At 39.3% G+C, this 24384-nt stretch overlaps 2 protein-coding genes across 7 annotated transcripts in view; one reads left to right on the top strand and one right to left on the bottom strand.

Annotated features, from left to right (window-relative positions):
- The window catches only part of LOC127437398 (CCR4-NOT transcription complex subunit 1), a 46570-nt gene extending 38349 nt beyond the window's left edge, over positions 1–8221 (top strand). The window contains exons 38-48 of one of the 2 annotated variants that reach the window (XM_051692239.1): positions 1430–1661; positions 1861–2106; positions 2270–2433; positions 2530–2647; positions 2762–2863; positions 4155–4328; positions 4480–4704; positions 4785–4965; positions 5115–5247; positions 5445–5579; positions 7369–8221. In XM_051692239.1, coding sequence (XP_051548199.1) covers positions 1430–1661; positions 1861–2106; positions 2270–2433; positions 2530–2647; positions 2762–2863; positions 4155–4328; positions 4480–4704; positions 4785–4965; positions 5115–5247; positions 5445–5579; positions 7369–7447 — 1789 coding nt within the window. In that variant the 3' untranslated portion in view covers positions 7448–8221. The remainder of the gene's footprint in view (positions 1–1429; positions 1662–1860; positions 2107–2269; positions 2434–2529; positions 2648–2761; positions 2864–4154; positions 4329–4479; positions 4705–4784; positions 4966–5114; positions 5248–5444; positions 5580–7368) is intronic. The other variant, XM_051692240.1, reaches the window with a different exon arrangement.
- Positions 6877–23542, bottom strand: LOC127437399 (N-lysine methyltransferase setd6-like). Of its 5 annotated transcripts, none has more exons than XM_051692244.1 (9): positions 23380–23542; positions 22110–22193; positions 21823–21967; positions 21600–21736; positions 18009–18203; positions 17119–17245; positions 16812–16992; positions 16531–16673; positions 6877–15767 (listed from the first exon to the last, which is right to left on the bottom strand). In XM_051692244.1, the coding sequence occupies exons 3-9, from the start codon at positions 21931–21933 to the stop codon at positions 15438–15440; spliced, it is 1224 nt and encodes a 407-aa protein (XP_051548204.1). In that variant the 5' UTR covers positions 21934–21967; positions 22110–22193; positions 23380–23542; the 3' UTR covers positions 6877–15437. The 5 variants fall into 5 exon arrangements, with proteins under 5 accessions (XP_051548204.1, XP_051548203.1, XP_051548201.1 ...); XM_051692243.1 differs by having other exon boundaries at positions 21600–21741; positions 23380–23541; XM_051692241.1 differs by lacking the exon at positions 23380–23542 and adding an exon at positions 22356–22829 and having other exon boundaries at positions 21600–21741; positions 22110–22214.
- Positions 23543–24384: the final 842 nt, after the last annotated feature.

Raw genomic sequence — 24384 nt, 5'->3', positions numbered from 1 at the left:
TACTACTACCACTAGTACTGCTACTAAAGCAGTTATTGCTACTACTACTAGAAGTACTAAAACAAATACAATGATTGCTACTACTATTGCTACTAAAACAGCTACAACTACCACTTATACTGTAATGAGAGCAACTATTATTGCTTTTACAACAACTTTACTAGAAGTACAAAATTACTATGATGATTTCTGCTGCTACTACTAATACCTTTTGAAAGCTACTACTGTTACAGTCAAACACAGCATGCAAGGAGTGCTACTTGGGTGTATAAAAATTCCCACTGGTGCTCTTTGGATAAGGGCTATTCTGTTCAGATGCTCTAGTGGTCCAAGGCACTCGGAGTAGGGTTTACATTTTTAAAAAGCCTTTAAGTCATGGCTATTGAATTAAAACATACCACAAACCGACGCGTTGTAACTTACAAAGCCTTCATCAGGGTGTGGAAAATAACCTGTTTGGAGGTTTTTATAAGGTGGGGCTAATTGGTGTCACATGGTCTAACAAAACATTTTTTAAAAGGTGAAGACAATGTAAGATAGATATAGATAGATAGATAGATAATACATTCACACAGGCATATAAAAAAAAAACTCTTCTTAACAAATATCCATATAAATATGCATATAAATACACAACTATATGTTAGACCATGTGACACCATTAGCCCCACATTAAAAAACCTCCAACCAGGTAATTTTCAACACCCTGATGATGGCTTTGTGAGCTGCAACGTGTCGGTTTGTGGTATGTTTTAATCCAAAAGCCATGACTTAATAAAGGCTTTTTAAAAATGTTAACCCTACTCGGAGTGCCTTGGACCACTAGAGCTACTGCTGTTACAATTACTATTTGTAGTGCTAAATCTACTACCACTTATACTTCCACAATGATGCCAGCAGCTACTACTACTACTAAAACTACTATGATGATAACTGCTTCTACTACTTTTACTACTACCAAAACTACTACTATAATAATGATTACTACTATTAATACTTCTAATAATATTGACGCCAGCCAGGCCTCCTAAGCAACCAAATTGGCCCGGTTGCTAGGGAGGGTAGAGTCATGGGGTAACCTCCTCGTGGTCGCTATAATGTGGTTCGCTCTCAGTGGGGCGTGTGGTGAGTTGTGCGTGGATGGCGTGAAGCCAATGTCTCCATGGTAACGTGCTCAAGCCACGTGGTAAGATGCACGAGTTGATTCTTCCTCCGCCACCCAGATTGAGGCGAGTCACTACACCACCACGTGGACTTAGAGCGGATTGGGAATTGGGTATTCCAAATTGGGGAGAAAAAAAAAAATACATATATATATATAATATATTTATTTATTTATTTATTTATTTCTACTATTAATACTACACAACTGCTAAATACCTCATTAATGATACATTTATAAGTAACTGGAAATTGTCTACATTTCTAGTTTGCCCCAGCTGATGGATGTGGTCCGCTCCAACTATGAGGCTATGATCGATCGTCATCATGGTGGGCCAAACTTCATGATGCACTCTGGGATTTCTCAGGCGTCTGAGTATGATGATCCACCAGGCCTCAGAGAGAAGGCAGAGTACCTGCTTAGAGAATGGGTCAACCTCTACCACTCAGCAGCTGCTGGCAGAGACAGCACCAAGGCCTTCTCTGCATTTGTTGGACAGGTTAGCCAAGACTCCTTATTCTGATCCTCACCAAGTTTGAACAATCAAATGTGAATCCTTTGTTCATCCAAAGGCTAAACTTAGACTATTGTTTGATACTACTGACTTAATCTGCATGTTTTGCATTGGCCTGCTTCACTTAATTTTGTCTTTGTCAACCAAGTAATTTTTATGCATATGCTCTGTTCTCCTCTTGCAGATGCACCAGCAGGGCATCCTGAAGACCGATGACTTGATCACTCGCTTTTTTAGGTTATGCACAGAGATGTGTGTGGAGATCAGTTACCGTGCTCAAGCTGAACAGCAGCACCCGACCACCAGCCCAGCCATCATCAGGGCCAAGTGCTACCATAACCTGGACGCCTTTGTTCGGCTCATCGCCTTACTGGTTAAACATTCTGGAGAGGCCACCAACACGGTCACCAAAATCAACTTGCTTAACAAGGTCAGAATGTTTATAGCACTTTGTGGCTAATGTTGAGTTTGCTATGACTTGTATAAAGTTCTCTAGTGCAAAAATGTTCATTTTGGTTTTCTGGAACTTAGAAATTTTGTTCCAGCTGTCTGTGAAAGTCTTTATTAACAGTGTATCTGTTTTTCTGGTGCAGGTTCTGGGCATCGTGGTGGGTGTATTGATCCAGGATCATGATGTGAGGCAGACGGAGTTCCAGCAGCTGCCATACCACCGAATCTTCATCATGCTCTTACTGGAGCTCAATGCTCCGGAACACGTACTGGAGACCATCAACTTCCAGACCCTCACTGCCTTCTGGTAAGCTCACAGCTTTAGACTTTGACCACCATTGCAAGAATATCAATGTCACAGTCTATGAACAGACATATTAAAGCACATTGCCATTTTTTTCAGCAACACCTTCCACATCCTTCGGCCGACTAAAGCTCCTGGATTCGTGTATGCTTGGCTGGAGCTCATCTCTCACCGCATATTCATTGCCAGGATGCTTGCACACACCCCACAACAGAAGGTCTGTTTGCTGTTAGAGAGACAGGAATGGCAATCTTTTATATCCCATATTGATGCCATTCCTCAAATTGATGACTATCTCCTGTGCCTTCATTGTCTATTTCCTCTCTTTCAGGGATGGCCCATGTATGCTCAGCTGCTGATTGACTTGTTCAAGTATCTTGCACCCTTCCTAAGGAATGTTGAACTCAACAAACCTATGCAAATTCTCTACAAGGTATTAGTGTCATGAAACCTTCCCTAATTCAGCACTAGATGTTCACACAATAGACTAAAAAAATAATGAAATGGGCATGAAAAGATGTAAAAACTTGGGAGGGATGACCTTCCGCTTTTGAGAAAGTGAGAACAGCACTGAAAGTAGGCATTGCCACCAAAACCAGGACTGCTTAGAGACTTTTTATTTTTATTCATAGATTCATAGAGTTTTAATTCATAGATATGCTTACAAGGAGTGTTTCAGGTTTAATACAAGTTAACCTCTATTGACTGTGTTTGTGGTATAGTGTTAATCACCACAGAAAATAATTTTGACACCCCTATTTTTCTAAAGAAAAAAATCGTGTTCAGTAATGCAAATAAAATGAAAGTAAACGAGTCCAATACAATAACTATACATTGTTTCAAAAGTACAGACGCAATACTTAAACATAATACGTGTTAACATGACTCTAGTGTGATTTAAAATCATTTACTGATCTTGAATATGTAAAGTTTTCCAGTATTCCCACTTCACTGTCATGATGACACAGCACCGGTAAACCATGTAGGCCTAAATCCTGGAAATGTTCTCATGATGTAAAGCATACCAAAAATAAAAAAAAGAGTTTTCAGTTTTCATTGTCATCTTCTGTTTTTGAACAAGCCGTCATGTTAACTTGTCCATGATCAGACGTATGGTGAAAACGAGATGGAATACGTGATTCTAAACGAACAGCAGATTGATTGAAGCGTGTGTAGCAGAACTACTGCCAAGAACCATGCTGTTCCTGATTACGGTGTTTAGTGCAAAAGTCAACACTCATATCTGTTCCACGAGTGCTGTTGAACTTGCACTGGCCCAGAATGGCTGTCGCATCTATTACGAACTCGTGCAGAAACCACTCTCACATGACGTCCATTACGTGAATGATTTTGAATTCTCTGCTGTAATGCGATCTCATGCATAAGGCAGCGCAATGATTGGATGGAAGCGTTCCTTCTCATGAATAATGTGGAAAAGTCATCAGAACCTAGACACGTACTCTCTAACCAGTCACTAGCAGACTTTATGCATATACCTTACATTTAGCGACGTTGCTTTCTTTTTATTTTTAAACCGGAACATAACTGTTAACATTTCAAAAAATGTGTTTTGGGTTTTTTATGACCCTGAAAACTTCAGTTTTGTCTTCAAAAGCTCATTTGTGTTTTTATTTTTTTGTTTTTTTTATTTAATTTTTTAGTTGCAGGTTATTTCTCAGTTGGTTACCCTGGCTAATGTCTCTTATTTTTTCTTTTTTGTCAAGGGAACACTCCGTGTGTTGCTTGTCCTGCTCCATGACTTCCCAGAATTCCTGTGCGACTACCATTATGGCTTCTGTGATGTCATCCCGCCAAATTGCATCCAGCTGAGGAACCTGATCCTGAGTGCCTTCCCCCGCAACATGAGGCTTCCAGACCCCTTCACCCCTAATCTGAAGGTATAGTCATGTGTTTAAGTTTCAATCAAAGCTCTAAACTCACTCTGTCCAGGTAAAAGGGCCATGAATTCAAGACTCAGTTCCCTGGCTAGACCCCCCATTATGCCTGTAATATTCATGAAATGGACAATAATCTTTGTGGGTTCACCAGGTGGATATGCTGAGTGAGATCAACATTGCTCCCCGCATCCTCACCAACTTCACCGGTGTAATGCCATCCCAATTTAAGAAAGATCTTGACTCTTACCTGAAGACACGCTCTCCTGTCACCTTCCTTTCTGAGCTGCGCAGCAACCTGCAGGTAGGGGGCGTCACTCTGAATCTCAAGAACCATTCGCCTCAAGAACCATTCACAACAAGAGTAACATCTAACAAGGTAGCTTTGTGTAATGAGACACATCAACATAGATTGTTTAGTATTGGTACTATTTTGATACAGTCTTACTCTACCTCCAGGTGTCCAATGAGCCAGGCAACCGCTACAACATCCAGCTGATAAATGCTCTGGTGCTGTATGTGGGCACCCAGGCTATTGCCCACATCCACAACAAGGGCAGCACTCCCTCCATGAGCACCATCACTCACTCAGCACACATGGACATCTTCCAGAACCTCGCAGTCGACCTGGACACTGAAGGTGCAGTTTGATGCAATTTCCTTTCCTTTTGTAAGCCAGAAACAATGCGTTATGGAAACAATAAATTGACTTTTAGCCTTTAGTTGTCATGAATTTTGCCTTTGTGCTTTAGCGTTTAAGATTTAGGACTTATTTTCTTTTGTTCACAGGCCGCTATCTGTTCCTGAATGCGGTAGCCAATCAGCTGCGTTACCCAAACAGCCACACGCACTACTTCAGCTGTACCATGCTGTATCTGTTTGCTGAGGCCAACGCTGAAGCCATTCAAGAGCAGATCACTAGGTATGGCAAACCCCTCCCACTCCTGTCCTCAGTCTTTAAAGGAATAGTTCACCCAAAAATGATCCACAAAAGACGAAGTCAACAGTTTTGGGACAAGGTTGAGTAAATAACCAAATGTTCTTGTTTTGGTCAACTATCCCTTTAAAGAAATTTTACTCCATGCCTAAGTGGCTAATAAGTTTAATTGTGTCTTGCAGGGTCCTTCTGGAGAGGCTGATTGTGAACAGGCCACACCCATGGGGTCTGCTCATCACCTTCATTGAGCTGATCAAGAACCCTGCCTTTAAGTTCTGGAGCCACGACTTTGTGCACTGTGCCCCAGAGATCGAGAAGTGAACACTACTGTTTTCTTGCTCATTGGTTCTGTTCCAAAACCTAGTAAGCTGTCTACATAGGCAGCTGCGTTCTAAAGCCCAAAGTATACTTCGGTTTTTACATGAACGCTTGACGTATGTGTACAGTCGAATGCCAGCATTTCAAAGTGTACTACTTTTGATGCATGTGCGCAACGACTGCTAAGATTCGGGAGGGAGAGATGGGGCGGTTTCACGTGAGAGAATTGAAGAAACTGTTTTTTTTTTTTCAGGTATTGACAATTTTTCAGCAGCCGCCCAAGCGAAATTTCATGCTGCCAAAGCAAATTCAATGGCATTCATCTCGCGCTCTAAATATGCTTCTCATCTCACACACACAGCTGTCGCGCTCAAGTGTAACTCTAGCGGGCTTCCAGATTGTGCTCCACAGAGCGTGTGATCGTTGGCGCTACTCAATCCGGTTTCTTTCTATCATGGCACAAACTTCTAAACTTCCGTGACCCTTTTGAATTCCACTGAGTTGAGTTTTTACTTTAAAGCGCTATGGAGAAAGTCAAACATCTTAAACGGCAAGAGAGACTGACATTCTAACCAACACCGATGAGGAAAACAGCTAAAAACAATGTGTAGTGCACCAAGAATTGTTATCTGTCATGCAAATTTTTTTTAAACTACACATCGCCCTTAATAAAATTCAGTTTGAATGATGTTAGATGTTAGAAAACAAACCGGCTTTGCTTTCAGACATTCAACTATTGACTACGAAGATGACAAATCATTAACAGCCTAATGAAGTGTTTTTATGACTGTTAAGAAGGATATTTTTTACTCATTATTTTCTTTGTTGAATTACTTTCAGAAGATGGCAAGTTTCTTGAAGGTTTTATAATAATAATACTAGTCAACAACATCAGACTGAAATGTGAAATTTAGCATTACGGTAAGGTTGATTTACTACTATTTGAATACCACCAATTGATTTTTATTTTTGTATTATATTCTTTTTTCTTTTTTTTTTTTTTTTTTCTGTCAAGTTCCAAAAAAAGAAAATGATATGAGGAAGTAGTTTTCATTCATAAAGTATTTTATTAAATTACTGGAATTTTCAAAAATAGGCATTACAATATGGTTATTTAATATATAAACCAATTTTGATAGATTTTTTTGAAAAATGTAGCTATATTGTGATGTGTTATCGTGATAAAATTTGTGATATTGTGATTTATAAGAGTTTGGTCATATTTGAAATAGTATTTTAACGTTAAAAAATTGGCCCCCATTCATTTCCATTGTAAGTACCTCACTGTAACCCAGATTATTCCTTTTTTTTTTTTTTTTTTTTTTAATGAAAAGGAGGAGCAAGTCGAAATAAATTTGTGGTAATCAACATTATGCCACAAATTGTTAATTGAGCTCAACTTGTGTTGAACCCAGAATATTCCTTGTAAGGCAGCATCCTAACAGAGATGGTACCACACAAGTGACTGATTTTGAAATGCTGTACATAGGCAGCAGCTCTGCACCATAGAAATAGTGCTCAATATGGGAGATTTGACTCGCAGTGTGAAAAATACACGCGAAGCTGCCTTAGAATTTGGTCAAAACAAGGTATCTTAAGAGGCAGCATAACAATTTTGGAAATGGCTTTTGTGTGGGGATAGCGCTAATGATGCCTTGCAAATCCTATGTAGGCTGCTCACTAGGTTTTGAAACGGAACAAATAACAAGCACATCTTTCCACACACTTACAACTTAAACAAAAAAAAAACCGTCAGTGACTGCAATGTCTCTTTGTCACTTCTCTCAGGTTGTTCCAGTCAGTGGCACAGTGCTGCATGGGGCAGAAGCAGGCCCAGCAGGTGATGGAGGGAACGGGTGCCAGTTAGGCTGCAGGAACCGCTTCTGTGCTCAGAGAGAGAGTCCTCCCTCACCCCTAACCAACACCCTGCACATGTGATCAACACAGCTGGCACTGGACCACTGTCTGCCTTGCACCGGATGACTTCTGATCCGAGGGTTTTTTTTTTGTTTTGTTTTTTTTTCACCCCCTGGACAAGATAAAATGTAAATATTTAAAGGGACATTCAAGAGCAGAATTTGTGTAATTTTGTCAAAGGTGAGACATGCTTTAGCACATTTCACTCCTGGCTGTTTGGCTTCTCACCCCCCCTCCCCAACTCTCCATAAATTTATTTTTGACTTCAAGACTGATTGACTTTTGTTTGGAAGCTTGGTAGTGGCTAAGGAAGCTGTCTTGTTTTATTATTGTTATTTTCTGACGTTTGGTTTTTCAGGGGAGAGCTATCAGTGTGGTGAGCTGATAGGATCAGACAGATGTCCTGGACTGCAGGGGGGGGGTCACTAGTTTGCACCTGTTAGGAAACTGATATTGGGTTGGGGGTTCTCCCTGGCACTTGTACAATTGTGGAAATATTCAGAAATTTGTTGGTAAATTGAATCTTTGGAGTTTGTACAAAGAGATTCAACTTGCAGAACATAACAGGACCAATACAGCTCATTTTGTAAGGATTTTGAATGTTTTGTAAATGTATTGGTCCGTGTGTTGTATTTTGTAGTACTTTATAGTTGCCTTTAGTTCCCGCTACTTATTTCCTGTATGTATGCATTCTGTAGTTACTGCATTAAACACTTGAACTGCATCTTGGCCTACAGTCATTTATTTATTGGTATGTTGAAATCTTTCATTTAAAATGCAGTGAAATTGGGTCATGTAATTTAACTATGTAAAAAGGGAGGGGTGAGACATTAACCAGAATTATTAGGCTTTATTCACATCACCCAACTAAGACATGTTCAAATCCAGTCTTTAGGACCATCATTTTGTACATGATGAAACTGGATCTGTTTGTTCAGACAGTGTAGTCCACATCTGGTACATTAGTTCTCATAATAACAGCGTCAACATAATGCTAAGAAACTTTCTTCTCCAAAAAACAGAGCAGCTGTCATGAGATTAAAGTGGTAATATTTTGAGAATAAAGTCAAAATGACTAGAAACGGCACGTCATCATCACAGCGATAGAATGCCGAGCCAGCAGCTTCATCAATGCAAGAAATGGATGTAGATGATTTCATTAAATCATACTTTAGTTTAGGATTTAGTAACAAAGAAATCCTTTGTCATGTTTTGGCACATCAGCACGAAGTTGTTGTTATTGGGATCTGGACACTACAGTGGTTATGAATTGAATTTATTCTGGAGAAAGAACCAGACAGACGTTCGCCCAGTCCCGCTCGGTGTGGGTGATGCTTGGGCTGGGTTTCCCGAAGCTCTAAGTTGAATGTTAGAAGCACTGAAATTGTACTTACTACAGCACGTTTCCCAAAAGCATGGTTATCTAAGTAGCACGTAAATTATCTAGAGCTATGATCCGCTCTTAAGTCCATAAATTACTACACTTATTGTTCTCGCATCTTTCGCAGTTTATCAGGTAAAGGGACATTTAATAAATTATATTAATATATTTTGATGACTTGAAAGCCATTGTACACTGTTTCAGATGATAAAAAGTGTTGGAAAAAATCACATTGAAATCAATAAGTGTAAATTAGGTCTAAAGAGAGATCTAAATGTACATGACACATAATATAGTATTGTTTTATTGACCTTCTTTGATGAGCATAATTGTAATGGTAACAGAAAGATATGTTCTTACTGAACAGATTTGCTTAGAAGACATATGTGAGTAATGTGACCCTGCAGTTTAAAACTTAAATGGGCCAAAATAAATAATTAAAATATGGTTAACAAAGGAGATTAGGATGAGAATGTGCAATGAGCGATTCATTCTCTCTCTTCCTCCTCTTCTTCCTCCCTCCAATGGATGATTCAAATAGTCCTAGGCTTCGTTTCCCAATAACCATTGATCTTAGCGGTTAAGAGCTTTTTCTACGAGCGCTTTTTTTACGAACGTTCGTTATTTTTTTACGTGCGTTTCCCAAAACTGCACTTAACATGAACGTGCAAGGACGTGCTTTAAGTGCTACTTAAGAGAGTCGCTGTCACATAAACGTGAAGTGCTGAAATGTGACCATATAGTGCTGCTGGTGATTGCAACTTCATTATATTTGTTGCGTAACTTTAAACATGTTTGTAATTTATCTTGCTGGAAATGTACAGCTCACCACATAATTGCATTTTGTTTTGCAATTGTTTTGAGCAGAATATTTCTTTTACACAATCACTGCTTCGCTCATCAGATGTGCATTTTAATATTTTGGTAACAGCAATGCTACACAACATAATTCCTTACATTTATATAGTGCTTTTCTAGGCACTCAAAGCACTTTACATAGTATTGGGGGACTCTCCTCAACCACCACCTGCCCTCGCATCTGGATGATGCAAGGGCAGCCATAGTGCGCCAGTACACTCACCACACACCAGCTATTTGTGGGGAGGAGAGAGTAGAGTGATGTAGCCAATCCAGGGATGGAGATTATTAGGAGGCCGTGATAGATAAGGGACACTGGGGTTATACCCCTACTCTCAGTAGCGGTTTTAATCACCACGCAATTGCGTGGGGCTCCGGACGTCGGGAACCCCCCCCCCCGGTAAGAAAGCTCCAAAAAAATGCTTGAGGGGTGACATGATGTTCTGGGTTCATGCGCAAATACGCTGTTGTCAGCGCTCTTAGAGTGGTTCGGGACAGGTGAGTTTTTTTTAAGTAGGGTTCGGGTTTGTAATTTATGAAGAAAAATAAAAATAAATATTTATATATATATCTTATATATATCTTATATATATAGACCGTCCGAACTTGTTTCGCGCACGCGCTCTCACTCACAGATACGTGCGAACGGATGAGTTAGGGGCCGTTCACACCGAACGTGTTTTTGCCTGCGTCTGCTCTGTTTTTCCATTGTTTTCCTGTGTAAACGCGCTGGATGAACGTCCATACATGCTGCACCGCGTCTCGCTGTTTCTTCAGTGTCTCACGGAGGATTGGCACATTTTTAGACACTGTGTCAAGTTAATAAGAGCTTCAGGTTTCAAAAATGCATGTGTCACAAAGATTTAACGTTCTGAACAAGTTCAGGTTGCAAAGAGGGGACTGTTCCAATGTTTAACATTATTCCAGATTGTTCTGCAACAAGCGAAGTTTCAGTGCTTGATAAACGGCAATGTTTTTTCCCTACTGCTCTAGTGTGCTGAGGGGCCGCCGTGCCTTGTATGTTTATTGTTAGTCACGAATGTTGCCTACAGTGCTTACATAAAATACAGCCTCAGCATCAGAATATAAACTCCAGGTGAAAGTAAATAAGGCAGGAATATATTACTATTGTATACAACAAATCCTCAAAGTAATAATAATACCGTATCATATTATAATGACAAACTGGACAACAATAAATAATTGTTGGGATATAATATTAATAAATAACTGAATTCCAAAATGTTACTGGGTGTAGTAGGTTTTGCTCACAAAAAAATAAATTTGTTTTGTAAAAACTATATGTAGGTAAATATTGTTTTTCTTTTCTTTTTTTCTTTTATCACTGTATTGTGGTGAAACTGGAAAACATGCATTAATTAACTTTAACAAGATTTTTATTTCATTAAACATTTTGAATGTACTTGGCTACAATGGTTGATAGGATGAATTTAAAATTATGAATTAAAATACATTTTATGTAATTTTTTAAGCAAATTTTTTGGAAATGGGGCCCATGGCTTGGACGGTTGCTTGGGGCCTCAGAAATCGTAAACCTGCCCCTGCCTACTCTTTAGGAGAAGTGCCCTGGGATTGTTAATGGCCACAGAGAGTCAGGACCTCAGTTTAAGGTCTCATCCAAAAGACGGTGCTTTTTTACAGTATAGTTTATAGTGTCACTATACTGGGGCATTAGGACCCACACAGAGCACAGGGTGAGCACCCTCTGCTGGCCTCCCTAATTCCTCTTCCAGCAGCAACCTTATATTTCCCCAGGAGGTCTCCCATCCATGTACTGACCAGGCTCAACCCTGCTTAGCTTTAGTAGGCAACCGACAGTACTACACAGCGCGTGGCGCGGGCGAGAGAGAGAGCGAGAGAGAGAGAGAGCCCTCAGATGTCAGAGAGGAAGAGGAGACGAGGATGAGGAAGTTACTGATTTTTTTTGTTCTCTCTCTGATTGTAATTTTTATAGTTCTCTGCAACAATCATCCCCCACTTGGTTGTTACCAACTAGTCCACAAATAACTTTATTTGTTTACTTATTAATTTATCTGTTCATCCAATATTGATTAAACATTTTATGCATTTATTATTATTATTATTAGCCTTTTCGGTTAAAAAATAAATAAATAAAATAAAACGTATGTATACTGATATTAAATGAGCATAATGTGTAGCTATAGGGTTTCAGTTGTATCAGGTGTAATTTCGCATATGTCTTACAGGTGTCTGCATAAGTCTGTGTCCTTACGATGTTCTTAACGCTGTACGATTAACTCCAGAGCACTTGTTAATCTACGAGCATTTTCAAGTGCTACTTAAGTTATGATGCATTTGGGAAACGAGGCCCTAGTCTGTTTACATGGCAGTCACTGTTCGCATGCTGCATAATGGCAGTAAGGCTACAAGTGCACTGTAGTGCTGGGCGATATGAAAGAAATATATTCATAATTTCTTTTCGAAAAAAACATCGGCATATTCGATTACATCGTCAACCCCCGGATCAGTGAATATACTTGCTTTATTGGTTGTGTTTTACAAATTAAATGTATGTATTGAAACACCAAAAACTTCAACCAAAGATATTTCTAAATTAAAATTACACTTCAAACGAAACGAAAAAAGCTATAAGAATAATGAAGTGGTCAAAAAAAAAAAAAAATCAAATATAAGCACCCTTCTTTTTGCCATCACGCAAGTATCCGTCTCCAACAGGTGGAAAATTACTAATACGTGAGATCCCCTTATGATGCACATCGCGTGCATTCATGTTACATGCATTTTATTTTTTTGCGTCACTTTCATTAATCTCTATAAATTTGAGAATTAATACATTTGAAACTCCATCTTACTAAAGCCATCATTATTTCTGTAATTAAATTCTGTAATAGTTAATACAGTTCGGTGCCTCGACAAGGTTACAAACAACTTCCATGTTTGTCAGTTATTCTACTTTATTTTCATTTTGAGAAGACAAACTCCTGGACGTACAGTTGTGCTCAAAAGTTTGCATACCCTGTCTTTTATTTAATGATAGTGATCATATGAAGCCATTTATTATCACATAGATGTTTGGCTCCTTTTTAAATCATAATGGTAACAGAAATCACCCAAATGGCCCTGATCAAAAGTTTACATACCCTTGAATGTTTGGCCTTGTTACAGACACACAAGGTGACACACACAAGTTTAAATGGCAATTAAAGGTTAATTTCCCACACCTGCGGATTTATAAATTGCAATTAGTGTCTGTGTATAAATAGTCAATGAGTTTGTTAGCGCTCATGTGGATGCACTGAGCAGGCTAGATACTGAGCCATGGGGAGCAGAAAAGAACTGCCAGTCAGTACTGTTCAATCACTTATTAAGAAGTGGAAAAATCGGGGATCTCTTGATACCAAGCCGAGGTCAGGTAGACCAAGAAAGATTTCAGCCACAACTGCCAGAAGAATTGTTCGGGATACAAAGAAAAATCCACAGGTAACCTCAGGAGAAATACAGGCTGCTCTGGAAAAAGACGGTGTGGTTGTTTCAAGGAGCACAGATTAATACCTGTAAAATTGTGTCTTATTAACTTAAAAACTGAACATGTAAATTTTTATTTAAAATAAATGATGACTAACCAATTTCTTGCCAGTTCTTTTAAGACAAGGTATAAATTAAATATACTTATGGTGATTTTTTAAATGTTTGTTGTAATGTATCATGTACTAAAATTTAACATAATGTCCTCTGGTCTGATGAAACAAAAATGGAACTGTTTGGCCATAATGACCATCGTTATGTTTGGAGGAAAAAGGGTGAGGCTTGCAAGCCGAAAAACTCCCAACCGTGAAACATAGGGATGGCAGCATCATGTTGTGGGGGTGCTTTTCTGGCATCATGAGGAAGGAAAATTATGTGGATATATTGAAGCAACATCTCAAGACATCTGACAGGAAGTTAAAGCTCGGTCGCAAATAGGTCTTCCAAATGGACAATGACCCCAAGCATACCTCAAAAGCAAAATGGCTTAAGGACAACAAAGTCAAGGTATTGGAGTGACCATCACAAAGCCCTGACCTCAATCCGATAGAAAATTTGTGGGCAGAACTGAAAAAGCATGTGCGAGCAAGGAGGCCTACAAACCTGATTCAGTTACACCAGTTCTGTCTGGAGGAATGGGCCAAAATTCCAGCAACTTACTGTGAGAAGCTTTTGGAAGGCTACCCAAAACGTTTGACCCAAGTTAAACAATTTAAATGCAATGCTACCAAATACTAACAAAGTGTATGTAAACTTCTGACCCACTGGGAATGTGATGAAAGAAATAAAATAATAAAACTATTATTCTGACTGTGACGAGGAGGGCGCTGAATTGTCCTAATCAGCCAGGAGGGGGATAAGGATGAGCTGGAGACGCCAGTTCAAGAGAGAGACACACACAAAGCTGTGTGTGTGTTTTGTGTTCTGCTGGAAAGCAGTTTTATGTTTAGTTTTTTTGTTTATTAAAAGTTTATGTTGACTGCTCAGCCGGCTCCCGCATCCTCCTTGCCCATCTGAAAAACCTTGTTACACTGGTGCGGAAACCCGGGAAGGAGGAGGGATTCGCTGTCGTGGAGTCCTCGCCACTGCCAACCGGCGGGAAGTGGAGGAGCCGCTGCTGCCATCCGCCAGGAAGCGGAGGAGCCGTTGCTGTCTGCCAGGGGATGAAGGACTCACAGCAGTCCACCAGGGGAGGAGCGGCTGTCGTCCACCAGGGGGCGGAGGAGTGGCTGAGGACCAGGCGACAGCATGTCCGGGGACCGGCGAGCCACTTTTTCTCTCTCTCTCTCCCCCCCTCACTCTTTCCCTCTCCCTCCCTTCCAGGGTCCAAAGAGGTGGGGAAAACCTGCCAGCAGAAGGACGGCTGGAAGGGCAACACCTCCCCTCCAGGAAGAGAGGGGAGAACGTCAAACCAGAGGTTTCCACGGCCTGAATCGGGTGGTGGCCCAGTGCTGAATCATCCTAATCAGCCGGGAGGGGCATAAGGATGAGCTGGAGATGCCCATTTAAGAGAGAGAGAGAGAGAGATGCACGAAGCCGTGTGTGTGTGTGTGTGTGTGTGTGTTTTGTGTTCTGCTGGAAAGCAGTTTTATGTTGTGTTTTGTTCTTTTGTTTATTAAAAGTTTACGTTGACTGCTCAGCCGGTTCCCACCTCCTCCTTACCCATCTGAAGAACCTCGTTACACTGACATTTCACATTCTTAAAATAAAGTAGTGATCCTAACTGACCTAAGACAGGGAATGTTTTCTACAAATAAATGTCAGGAATTGTGAAAAACTGAGTTTAAATGTATTTGGCTAAGGTGTATGTAAACATCTGACTTCAACTGTACTTACATAACGATGTTTTTTTCTGGTCATTTTGGCTTTATTCTCAATTTCACTCCACATACACAAAACTGGTGATTATTCACCCCTCTAACCTGTCAGGATTTCACACAAGATGCAATACTTTGCAGATAAATGAACCGCACATTTTAGATATGAACCAAGGCATATTTTGGAACACATTCTGAAACTAAATTCAAAATTTATCTTTTTCAGAAACATAAATGTGTACAGCATACAGAATGAGAATCTTGCCTACAACGTATGCAGAGTTTGCAAATTCAAGTACACTTTATAGCCTGAGGGGCCTCTCAAGTGTTTCCCTGAATACAGTGTCAGAACTGCATTAAGATGTGGGTTTGGTGAGCTGCTGCAAGCGTTGAAGGATATTCTTCTGACCGTAACACACATGCAGAGCTCTCCTCTCCCTGCTGCTGAGTTTAGCCAGAGCTCCTTGATCCTCTAACAGTCTCCTGTCTGTGTCTACATCCTCGGAATAAGAGTCTAGTGTGAAGCCTGCCGCTGCATGCAATAGACGTTTCCACTCAGGTGACAATGCCGTCAGCCTGTCAAAACTCAAAGCCTGCTCCATTTTATCATCCTCGTCCTCTTCATCTTCCTCCCAACCTTCGTTTTCACAGAACTCCTCGAATTCTTGCACCGACATGCACAGGACCTACTCAGAAAAGCACAATGGTTTAGTTTTTGGATGACCGCTTTTTCACTGCAAATCAATGCATTTGAAAAAAAAAACTACTAATTAAGGAAATATTAAAGGGATAGTTCACCCAAAAATGAAAATTCTAATCATTTAGTCACCCTCATGCCATGCCAGATGTGTATGACTTTCTTCTGCTGAACACAAATGAAGATATGTTTCAGCTCTGTAGGTCCATACAGTGCAATTAAATGGTGGCCAGAACTTTGACGGTCCAAAAAGCACATTAAGTTGCATAAAAGTAGACCATACGACTACAATACAAGCAATATGATAGGTGTGGGTGAGAAACAGATCAATATTTAAGTCCTTTTTTACTATAAATCTTCACTTCCAAATTCTTCTTTTGTTTTTGGTGATATTATCACCAAATATTCTTCATGTATATCTCCACCTGATGGTCAAAGGTGGAGATTTATAGTAAAAAATGCTTAAATATTGATCTGTTTCTCACCCACACCTATCATATTGCTTGTATTGCAGTCGTATGGTCTACTTTTATGCAACTTAATGTGTTTTTTGGAACTTCAAAGTTCTGGCCACCATTCACTTGCACTGTATGGACCTACAGTGCTGAACATTCTTCTGAAAATCTTCATTTGTGTTCAGCAGAAGAAAGTCATGGCATGAGGGTGAGTAAATGATTAGAATTTTCATTTTTGGGTGAACTATCCCTTTAAGAGCTTGAAATGCCAGAAAAGTTCATTTTAGTCCTTGTTACCTTGAGTGTTGTATGGAGCTCATTGTAAGTGAGGGCGCCTGATTGGCCGAAGATGAAGACCCCTTTTTCTCCCACAATCTCCATTTCACACAACATGTTCCACTTGTCCTTTATGAGCCGCTGATCTGCCTCCCTTTGTGTCTCTGTAATTAGAATAAAAACAGTTTCTTTAAATGCCATGGCACTATAAGGAATGTATATTTCTGGTATAAATATGCTTTAAATTTCTTGAGTTATTTAGCTTTTAATGGCACATTTTTTTTTGTTTTTTTTTGGAGCACCTTGCATTGCAGCTTTGTACACACTGGACATCTGGATATCTGCGGTGTCATTGCTGTTGGTTGGAAACGGCTCTGCAAAGCCGTACATGTGCAGGAGCTGCCAGTTTGCCAACTGCCCGTACGTGTTAAAGACCTCCTCCCCCTTTTCAATACACCGTACGGCCACCATCTTCAGACACTCCTGTGCACCGTTGAGGAAATATTATTACTTCTCTTCAAGCGATAACATAAAATATAGACATCTAACACAGTACAACAATAAGCATTACAAGCACAGGACATTTGCAAATATCTATGCCCCACATACAGGTGTATATTCTAGATTGGCATTGTGCTTGGAGACGTGATTCAGCATGTCAGCCATTGGCACCATCATTGGAGGGTTGGGCTCTTTTTCTTCCTCTTCATCCTCATCCTCAACAGGCTCCTGAAAACTAAGAGAAAAGACTATTGAGAAACATGAGAAAATGTTAAAGGAATATTCCGGGTTCAATACAAGTTAAGTTCAATCGACAGCGTTTGTGTTATAATGTTGATTACCACAAAAATTCATTACGACTTGTCCATCAATGTAAATTGCATTCAGCAGCGATTTTGTGGGTGCGTTTGCACCGTTGCCTGATCTGCATGATTCTTTTAGTGAATCGGATACTAAACCAGCGCAAAGAGTGCATGCAAATAACCAGCGCTTTGACCGGGTGCAATTCATTCTTAGTGAATCTGCCCCATGTACTTTAACATTTACAGATTGGCCCCATTCACTTTCATTGTAAGTGCCTCATTGAAAACCTAGACTGGTCACTAGATAGTAGAGACAAGTCGAAATACATTTTTGTGTAAATTGAACCCTGAATATTCCTTTGAAGAATATTCCTTCTGCTTGTTGCAAAAAAGTGCATCATCTGAGATTTCTGGTTCTGTACAACCAGTTGCTACAACCAAAACAAGATAATGTCATTACTGTGATGTTAAAGTGTAATTTGTGTTCCACTCAAGTTTTGAGTTTTTATGGGGAGAGCTACTGTTAACAGGCTGAACATCATCAGATGGCAGATTGGTAGTTCATTCTGGCAAAGTGCTTTGCTTTGTTGCAAGAATATAACTGAAGGAAATCCTCATTTTCATATTTGTGTCAGAATGGTTAAAAAGTTAGTAAATGAGCTTTACACATGAGAGGAGATTCAAAAGATGTCTCACCTGTAGGCCATGACAAATGCTACCAGACTTTTGTAGAGCTCCAAGTTGTGCTTCTCAGGGTCCCACAGGTCAGGATGAGACTTTATGAATGGAAGGACGATGTTATTATATTCCGCCTGGAGTTTTTTCAGATCAGTGTCGACAGCCTCAGGAATTCCAGTGCCTTTAAGGAGTTTATCTCGCTCATCCTCAGACCTTCAAAACAAAAACAAAAAGACATGAAGGATTACTGAAGGATATCTTTTAGTACTGAAGATATGCACAGCAGGTAGTCATTACTGCAGAATAAACCCTAACAGGTTTGTCAGGTCTTGCATCATCCTGAAGTTTTTTTTTGCAATGTTACATGATTATAGAACAGAAAGCGGAGGCTGCAGTGGGCACAGGCTCACCAAAACTGGACAGTTAAAGACTGGAAAAACATAGCCTGGTCTGATGAATCTCGATTTCTGCTGAGGTACACAGATGGTAGGCCCACTGCAACCTCAGCTTTCTGTTCTTGGCTGACAGAATTGGAACCCAAAGAGATCTTCTACTGTTGAAGCCCATCTGCCTCAAGGTTCGACATGTTCGACATTCTGAGATGCTATTCTGCTCACAACAATTGTACGGAGTGGTTATCTGAGTTACCGTAGCCTTTCTGTCAGCTCAAACCTGTCTGGCCATTCTCTGTTGACCTCTCTCATCAAGGTGTTTCCATCCGCAGAACTGGATGTTCACTGGATGTTTTTTGTTTTTGGCATCATTCTGAGTAAACTCTAGAAACTGTTGTGTGTGAAAATCCCAGGAGATCAGCAGTTACAGAAATACTCCTACCAGCCCGTCTGGCTCCAACAATCATGCCACAGTCGAAATCACTGAGAACACATTTTTCCCCCATTCTGATGGTTGATGTGAACATTAACTGAAGCTGCAATCTGCATGATTTTATACACTGCACTGCTGCCACACGATTGGCTGATTAGGTAATCGCATGAATAAGCAGGTGTACAGGTATACCTAATAAAGTGTCGGTGAGTGTATATACAGTATAGATACTATATGTATATATACACCGATCAGCCACAACATTAAAACCACCTGCCTAATATTGTGTAGGTCCCCCTCGTGCCGCCAAAACAGCGCCAACACGCATCTCAGAATATCTATCCTTCTCATCATAATTGTACAGAGCGGTTATCTGAGTTACCATAGACTTTGTAAGTTCGAACCAGTCTGGCCATTCTCTGTTGAACTCTCTCATCAACAAGGCATTTCCATCTGCAGAACTGCCGCTCACTGGATGTTTTTTGTTTTTGGAACCATTCAAGAGTAAATTCTGAGTATACTCACAAGGTATATACAGTATGTATGTATTTAAACTAAATATACTATATATTAGAGTTAGACTGACATATTGGTTTTACCGATTAATCAATGCCTATAGTTGTTTTTTGGAACTATCTGTTATCTGCAAAAATGATGCCGATAGCTGCCGATATTTTATATATTTTTTATTCCTGCATGTTCCTGTGTGGCTGCCGATGCTGAAGCACTCTAGAGTTAGAATGACTTGGTTCTACAATATTACAGCGGTGAAATAAGGAGAAATAAACAGGAATCACTGACACCTCGTGTGGGTTTGCTATATCGAAATCTGTCATCATAGACAATATTCCTCCATATTATATCCTCACTTCTATCATATTTGTATTGTGTTTAGAAAATCAAGTGTTATGAATTGAAGCTAGGGCATTAGGGCTGGGCAATAGGACAATGTAATTGGATATTGACGATGTCTTACAAAGATCCTGATGCCGACTGCGAACTGACAATGATTGACAATATTAGGAAATGGCAAAACCATGGATCTGGGAAGTCGCCAAATATATTCAACAGTGGCCAGGGTGCGAAACTAGCACCCGCAACCCGCAAAATGTGATGAGGCTGAAGCCGGTTCGCAAGCTCCTTGTCCAAATGTATTTCATGCGCAGGTAATTTTGCTCATCTACACGCAACAGGCAGGCAACGTCTCGGAGTGACACATGACAAGAAATGCTGTTAGTCACAAAGGCACGCGCTTGAAGAAACACAATTTATTATATTTTTAAGAACAGAAAAAAGAAAAGCCGTCATTGCTCGTGTCTGATTCGCTGTTTGTTCAGAGGCATGCAGCATGCCGAGCCTGTCTTGTGGAACAAGCGCATGTAAAGAGTTTTCACTCTTTTTTCTCTGTATCATTCATCTGAAAACTGTTTGCAAGAACAATGTCGTCTATGAGAATGTTGCAAATGATCTCCGATCATCTCGGGTGGTGCTGTGAGTTTAGTTCGCTTTATTTCCATGCGTTGGCATGCATTGTGAATGCAACTGCAGGTTCAGTAATATATATCTTTGTATTAAAGAAACAAAGACGCAAGTGCTTAAATCATAATTGTAAATAATAGAAGACACGTTCACCTTGAGACTAAAATTGAGTTCTATTTTCTTTTCATTAGGCAGCATTAAATGAATTACCAAAACGAAATACAAACACACATTTGATAAGAATACACATTTGGCAGCATTATTTTGGGAACACAAGGTAATTCATTAGGATTTATTATTATGATTATAATTATCTTTACATTTATTATTGTCTTTAGTTCTTAATCTGTTGGCTATTAGTAATTTTCCATCTGTGTTGATGGATGCTTGTGTGATGGCAAATGGAGATGCTGGAGACTGTAGATGTTTAAATAAAGTGGTTAAATAAGATTTTTTTATCACTTCGTTTATTCGTTTAGTTTAAAGTTTAATTTGAATTTAGAAATGTCTTTTGTTGGGGGCCTGGGTAGCTCAGCGAGTATTGACACTGACTACCACCCCTGGAGTCACGGGTTCGAATCCAGGGTGTGCTGAGTGACTCCAGCCAGGTCTCCTAAACAACCAAATTGGCCTGGTTGCTAGGGAGGGTAGAGTCACATGGGGTAACGCCTCACGGTCGCGATTAGGGGTTCTCACTCTCAATGGGGTGCGTGGCAAGTTGTGCGTGGATCGCAGAGAGTAGCATGAGCCTCCACGTGCTGTGAGTCTCCGCGGTGTCGTGCACAACTAGCCACGTGATAAAATGCGCGGATTGACTGTCTCAGAAGTGAAGGAAACTGAGACTTGTCCTCCGCCACCCGGATTGAGGTGAGTAACCGCACCAACACAAGGACCTACTAAGTAGTGGGAATTGGGCATTCCAAATTGGGAGAAAAAGGGGATAAAAAAAAAAAAAACATGTTTTTCATGTTTCAATAAATGATTTAAATTTTTAAAGAAAAAAATAAAGCAAAAAAAAATTCACCAACCCTCGGCAGGGGGGTTGACGGTGTAATCGGATATCGCAATGTTTAAGGTGATTATCGCTAAAATAATTTTTACATATCGCCCAGCCCTATAGGGCATGCAAAGAAATGCGACTTTATAGAAATGTGCTCCATCAGCACGTACATCGTGTCTCCAACTTCATATCTTGTGAAAAATTATAAACCGTATTCCCCAATAAACCTCATCCGGTAAAATAAACAAACAAAACCCTTTTACAAATATATAGCCAATATACAGTATATTTATATGGTCCCTTACCAAAACATGGGATGATCCAGCATCTTAAAGTCTGGCCAGAGGGACAAGTATGGTTTCCAGTAAGACTGTGGACATGTGTACTCATACAGAAGAGCCAGAAGAAGAGGAACCCATCCTGATGCACTCTCCAAAGACTTCTTCCCTAAAGAAATTACCATTTAAAACACAGAACACTGGGTCATGATTGAAAAAGTATATATACGAGACCAGGCTGTTCTCTTACCATCTTCAAGCACCTTTTTGATCTTAGTGGTGCCCTGATGCAGAAGTGTATCTCTAGGTATGGAGAACACGACGTGTCCCTCTTCAATGTCCTCTTTGGCAAGCATGCCATAAACTGCAACTGTGCCCTCTTTACTTAGGTACACCTATTGCAGTGCATATAGTTACATATCTCGACGTTTCAGTTGAAAGGATGAACAGTATGCTATTTCATCATGACATAAGCTGGTATACTCATGTATTTAGTATTCAAGTTGGTCATAGACGTTAAGATTAGTCCTGACTTACCTTATCACTCAGATTCAGGTTCACACAATCACACCAGCACAAGAAGTTCTTCAGTGGGTCAAACACACAGCACTCATCATCTATCTGAAACCACACACGAAAAGACTGTCTCAGGATCAAAGCCATGCTGAGGGATCGTGAGTATTACAAGCACAAAGATCATGAGAGAGGTGAGTGCTGCAAAGGTTACATGTATTTCATGTGAATTATTAATTGGAATATCTTGCAAACGGACAATAATTTTACCTTTGGCCTTTTTACGTCTGTCGCCATTTCTTCAAAACGAAAGTTGAAGAGCGATGTTAAAATATTTATATTGTTTTATGATGAACACAATGTAGTACAGTAATAACTGTGTTCTATATAATATACTTCCATGTGACGAGAATTGATCGCTTCTTCGTCTTCCTGTATTATTGTAGATGGTAAAGTGATCAAGTGTTTTAGCGCCACCTACTGATTGTTACGTCAAAGCAAAAAATAAATAAATAAATGTGAAGCTGAATCAACAGCATTTGTTGTATAATGTGGATTACCACAGAAAATAGTCGTCCCTCGATTGTTAAAATATGCTAGTCAGACACTTCCATTTACAATAAAATACACACTGTTTTAAAACAAAACGGTAACATTATACATATTAAAGGAATATTCTGGGTTCAGTACAAGTTAAGCTCAATCAACAGCATTTGTGGCATAAAGCTGATTACCACAAAAATGTATTTAGACTCTTCCCTCCTTTTCTTTAAAAAACAAAAAAGCTAAAATTGAGGCTACAGTGAGGCACTTACAATGGAAGTGAATGGGGCCAATTTATGGAGGGATGAAAGGCAGACATGTGAAGCTTATAATTTCATAAAAGCACTTACATTAATTCTTCTTTTAAAACTTGTGTATTATTTGAGCTCTACATTTGTTTAAATTTAATTTTTACAGTCATTTTAAGGTTTTGGGGTTTGTTGACATTACATCATCATGGCAACGAAGTTGAAAATTGGCTATAAGTTTACACAGAAAAGGTTAGTAAGTGATTTTATCACACTAAAATCATGATTACATGCAAATTGTTTATGTCTTGTGGCTATACTTTTGAAAAAGTGAGTATTTTAACGGTTAAAAATTGGTCACATTCACTTCCATTGTAAGTGCCTCACTATAAACTCTATTTTTGCTTTTTTAAAGAAAAGTTGGGGCAAGTTAAACTTAATTGTTGTGATAATCAATATTACACCACAAATGCTGTCGATTGAGCAAGTGAATTGGTACCAACATTTTGAAGCTCTAAAAATCACATAAGGCAGCATAAAAGTAATCCATGTGACTCCAGTGGTTGAATCAATGTCTCCAGAAGCGATCTGATAGGTGTGGGTGAGAAACAGATCAATATTTAAGTCCATTTTTACTATAAATTCTCCTCCCTGCTCAGTCAGGCTGCACTTTTAAGTTTCACTTTCACATTTTTCTTCATGTGTTTTTGGTGATTCACATTTTTCATGCATATGCCCCTACTGGGCAGGGAGAAGAATTTGAAGCAAAAACTGGCTTAAATACTGATCTGTTTCTTACCCATACCTATCATATCACTTCTGAAGTTTTAACCACTGCAGTCTTATGGATTACTTTTATGTTTCTTTTATTTGATTTTTGGAGCTTCAAAGTTTTGGTCACCATTCACTTGCATTGTATGGACCTACAGAGCTGAGATATTCTACTAAAAATCTTCATCTGTGTTCTGCAGAAGAAAGAAAGTCATACACATCTGAGATGGCATGAGGGTGTGTAAATGATGAGAGAATTTTAATTGTGGGGTGAACTATCCCTTTAATGGTATAATGGTAGTCTAAATTATGGTTTCCATGGTAATTTTTTAACCTTTATTTATTCAATCTTTTCTATATACCTAATTTACAACCATCTTATCTATATTTTCATGCACTATTTTAATATTTTTGCTTATTTTTACGCATTTAAATTTCATAACAAATGCCATCAAATTCAATTGTGTTATTTTTTAACAAAATTAAATTAAACTTAAAATATTTAATTTTTCATTTTATTTTGTTATAGGTTACTCAATTCAATTTGATTGAATTTTGATTTTAAATTGAAATGCATTCATTTTAACATTTATTTATATGTAGTGTATTTGGCCAAGTAAGCCTACCGTCAAACCTTAGTTCCACACACCTTACTAGGGAGACTCTAATTTCATGTTTTTCAGCTACAAACACATTGGTCGCATGTTTTGAATGTCATTAAAATACACTAAATGCTC

This window comes from Myxocyprinus asiaticus, chromosome 48 (assembly GCF_019703515.2).
Source record: "Myxocyprinus asiaticus isolate MX2 ecotype Aquarium Trade chromosome 48, UBuf_Myxa_2, whole genome shotgun sequence".
NCBI lineage: Eukaryota > Metazoa > Chordata > Actinopteri > Cypriniformes > Catostomidae > Myxocyprinus > Myxocyprinus asiaticus.
Note: the sequence above shows the minus strand (reverse complement) of the source record. Positions and strands in the feature narration are given on the sequence as shown.

Excerpts from the sequence above, each read along its gene's own strand:
- LOC127437399 (XM_051692241.1), bottom strand. The coding sequence starts at position 22,382 with ATGGCGACAGACGTAAAAAGGCCAAAG. Across the intron at positions 21,968-22,109 it reads ACCTGAATCTGAGTGATAAG|GTGTACCTAAGTAAAGAGGG; the intron begins GTAAGTCAGGAC and ends GCACTGCAATAG. Across the intron at positions 17,246-18,008 it reads GCATTTGTCATGGCCTACAG|TTTTCAGGAGCCTGTTGAGG; the intron begins GTGAGACATCTT and ends CTTTTCTCTTAG.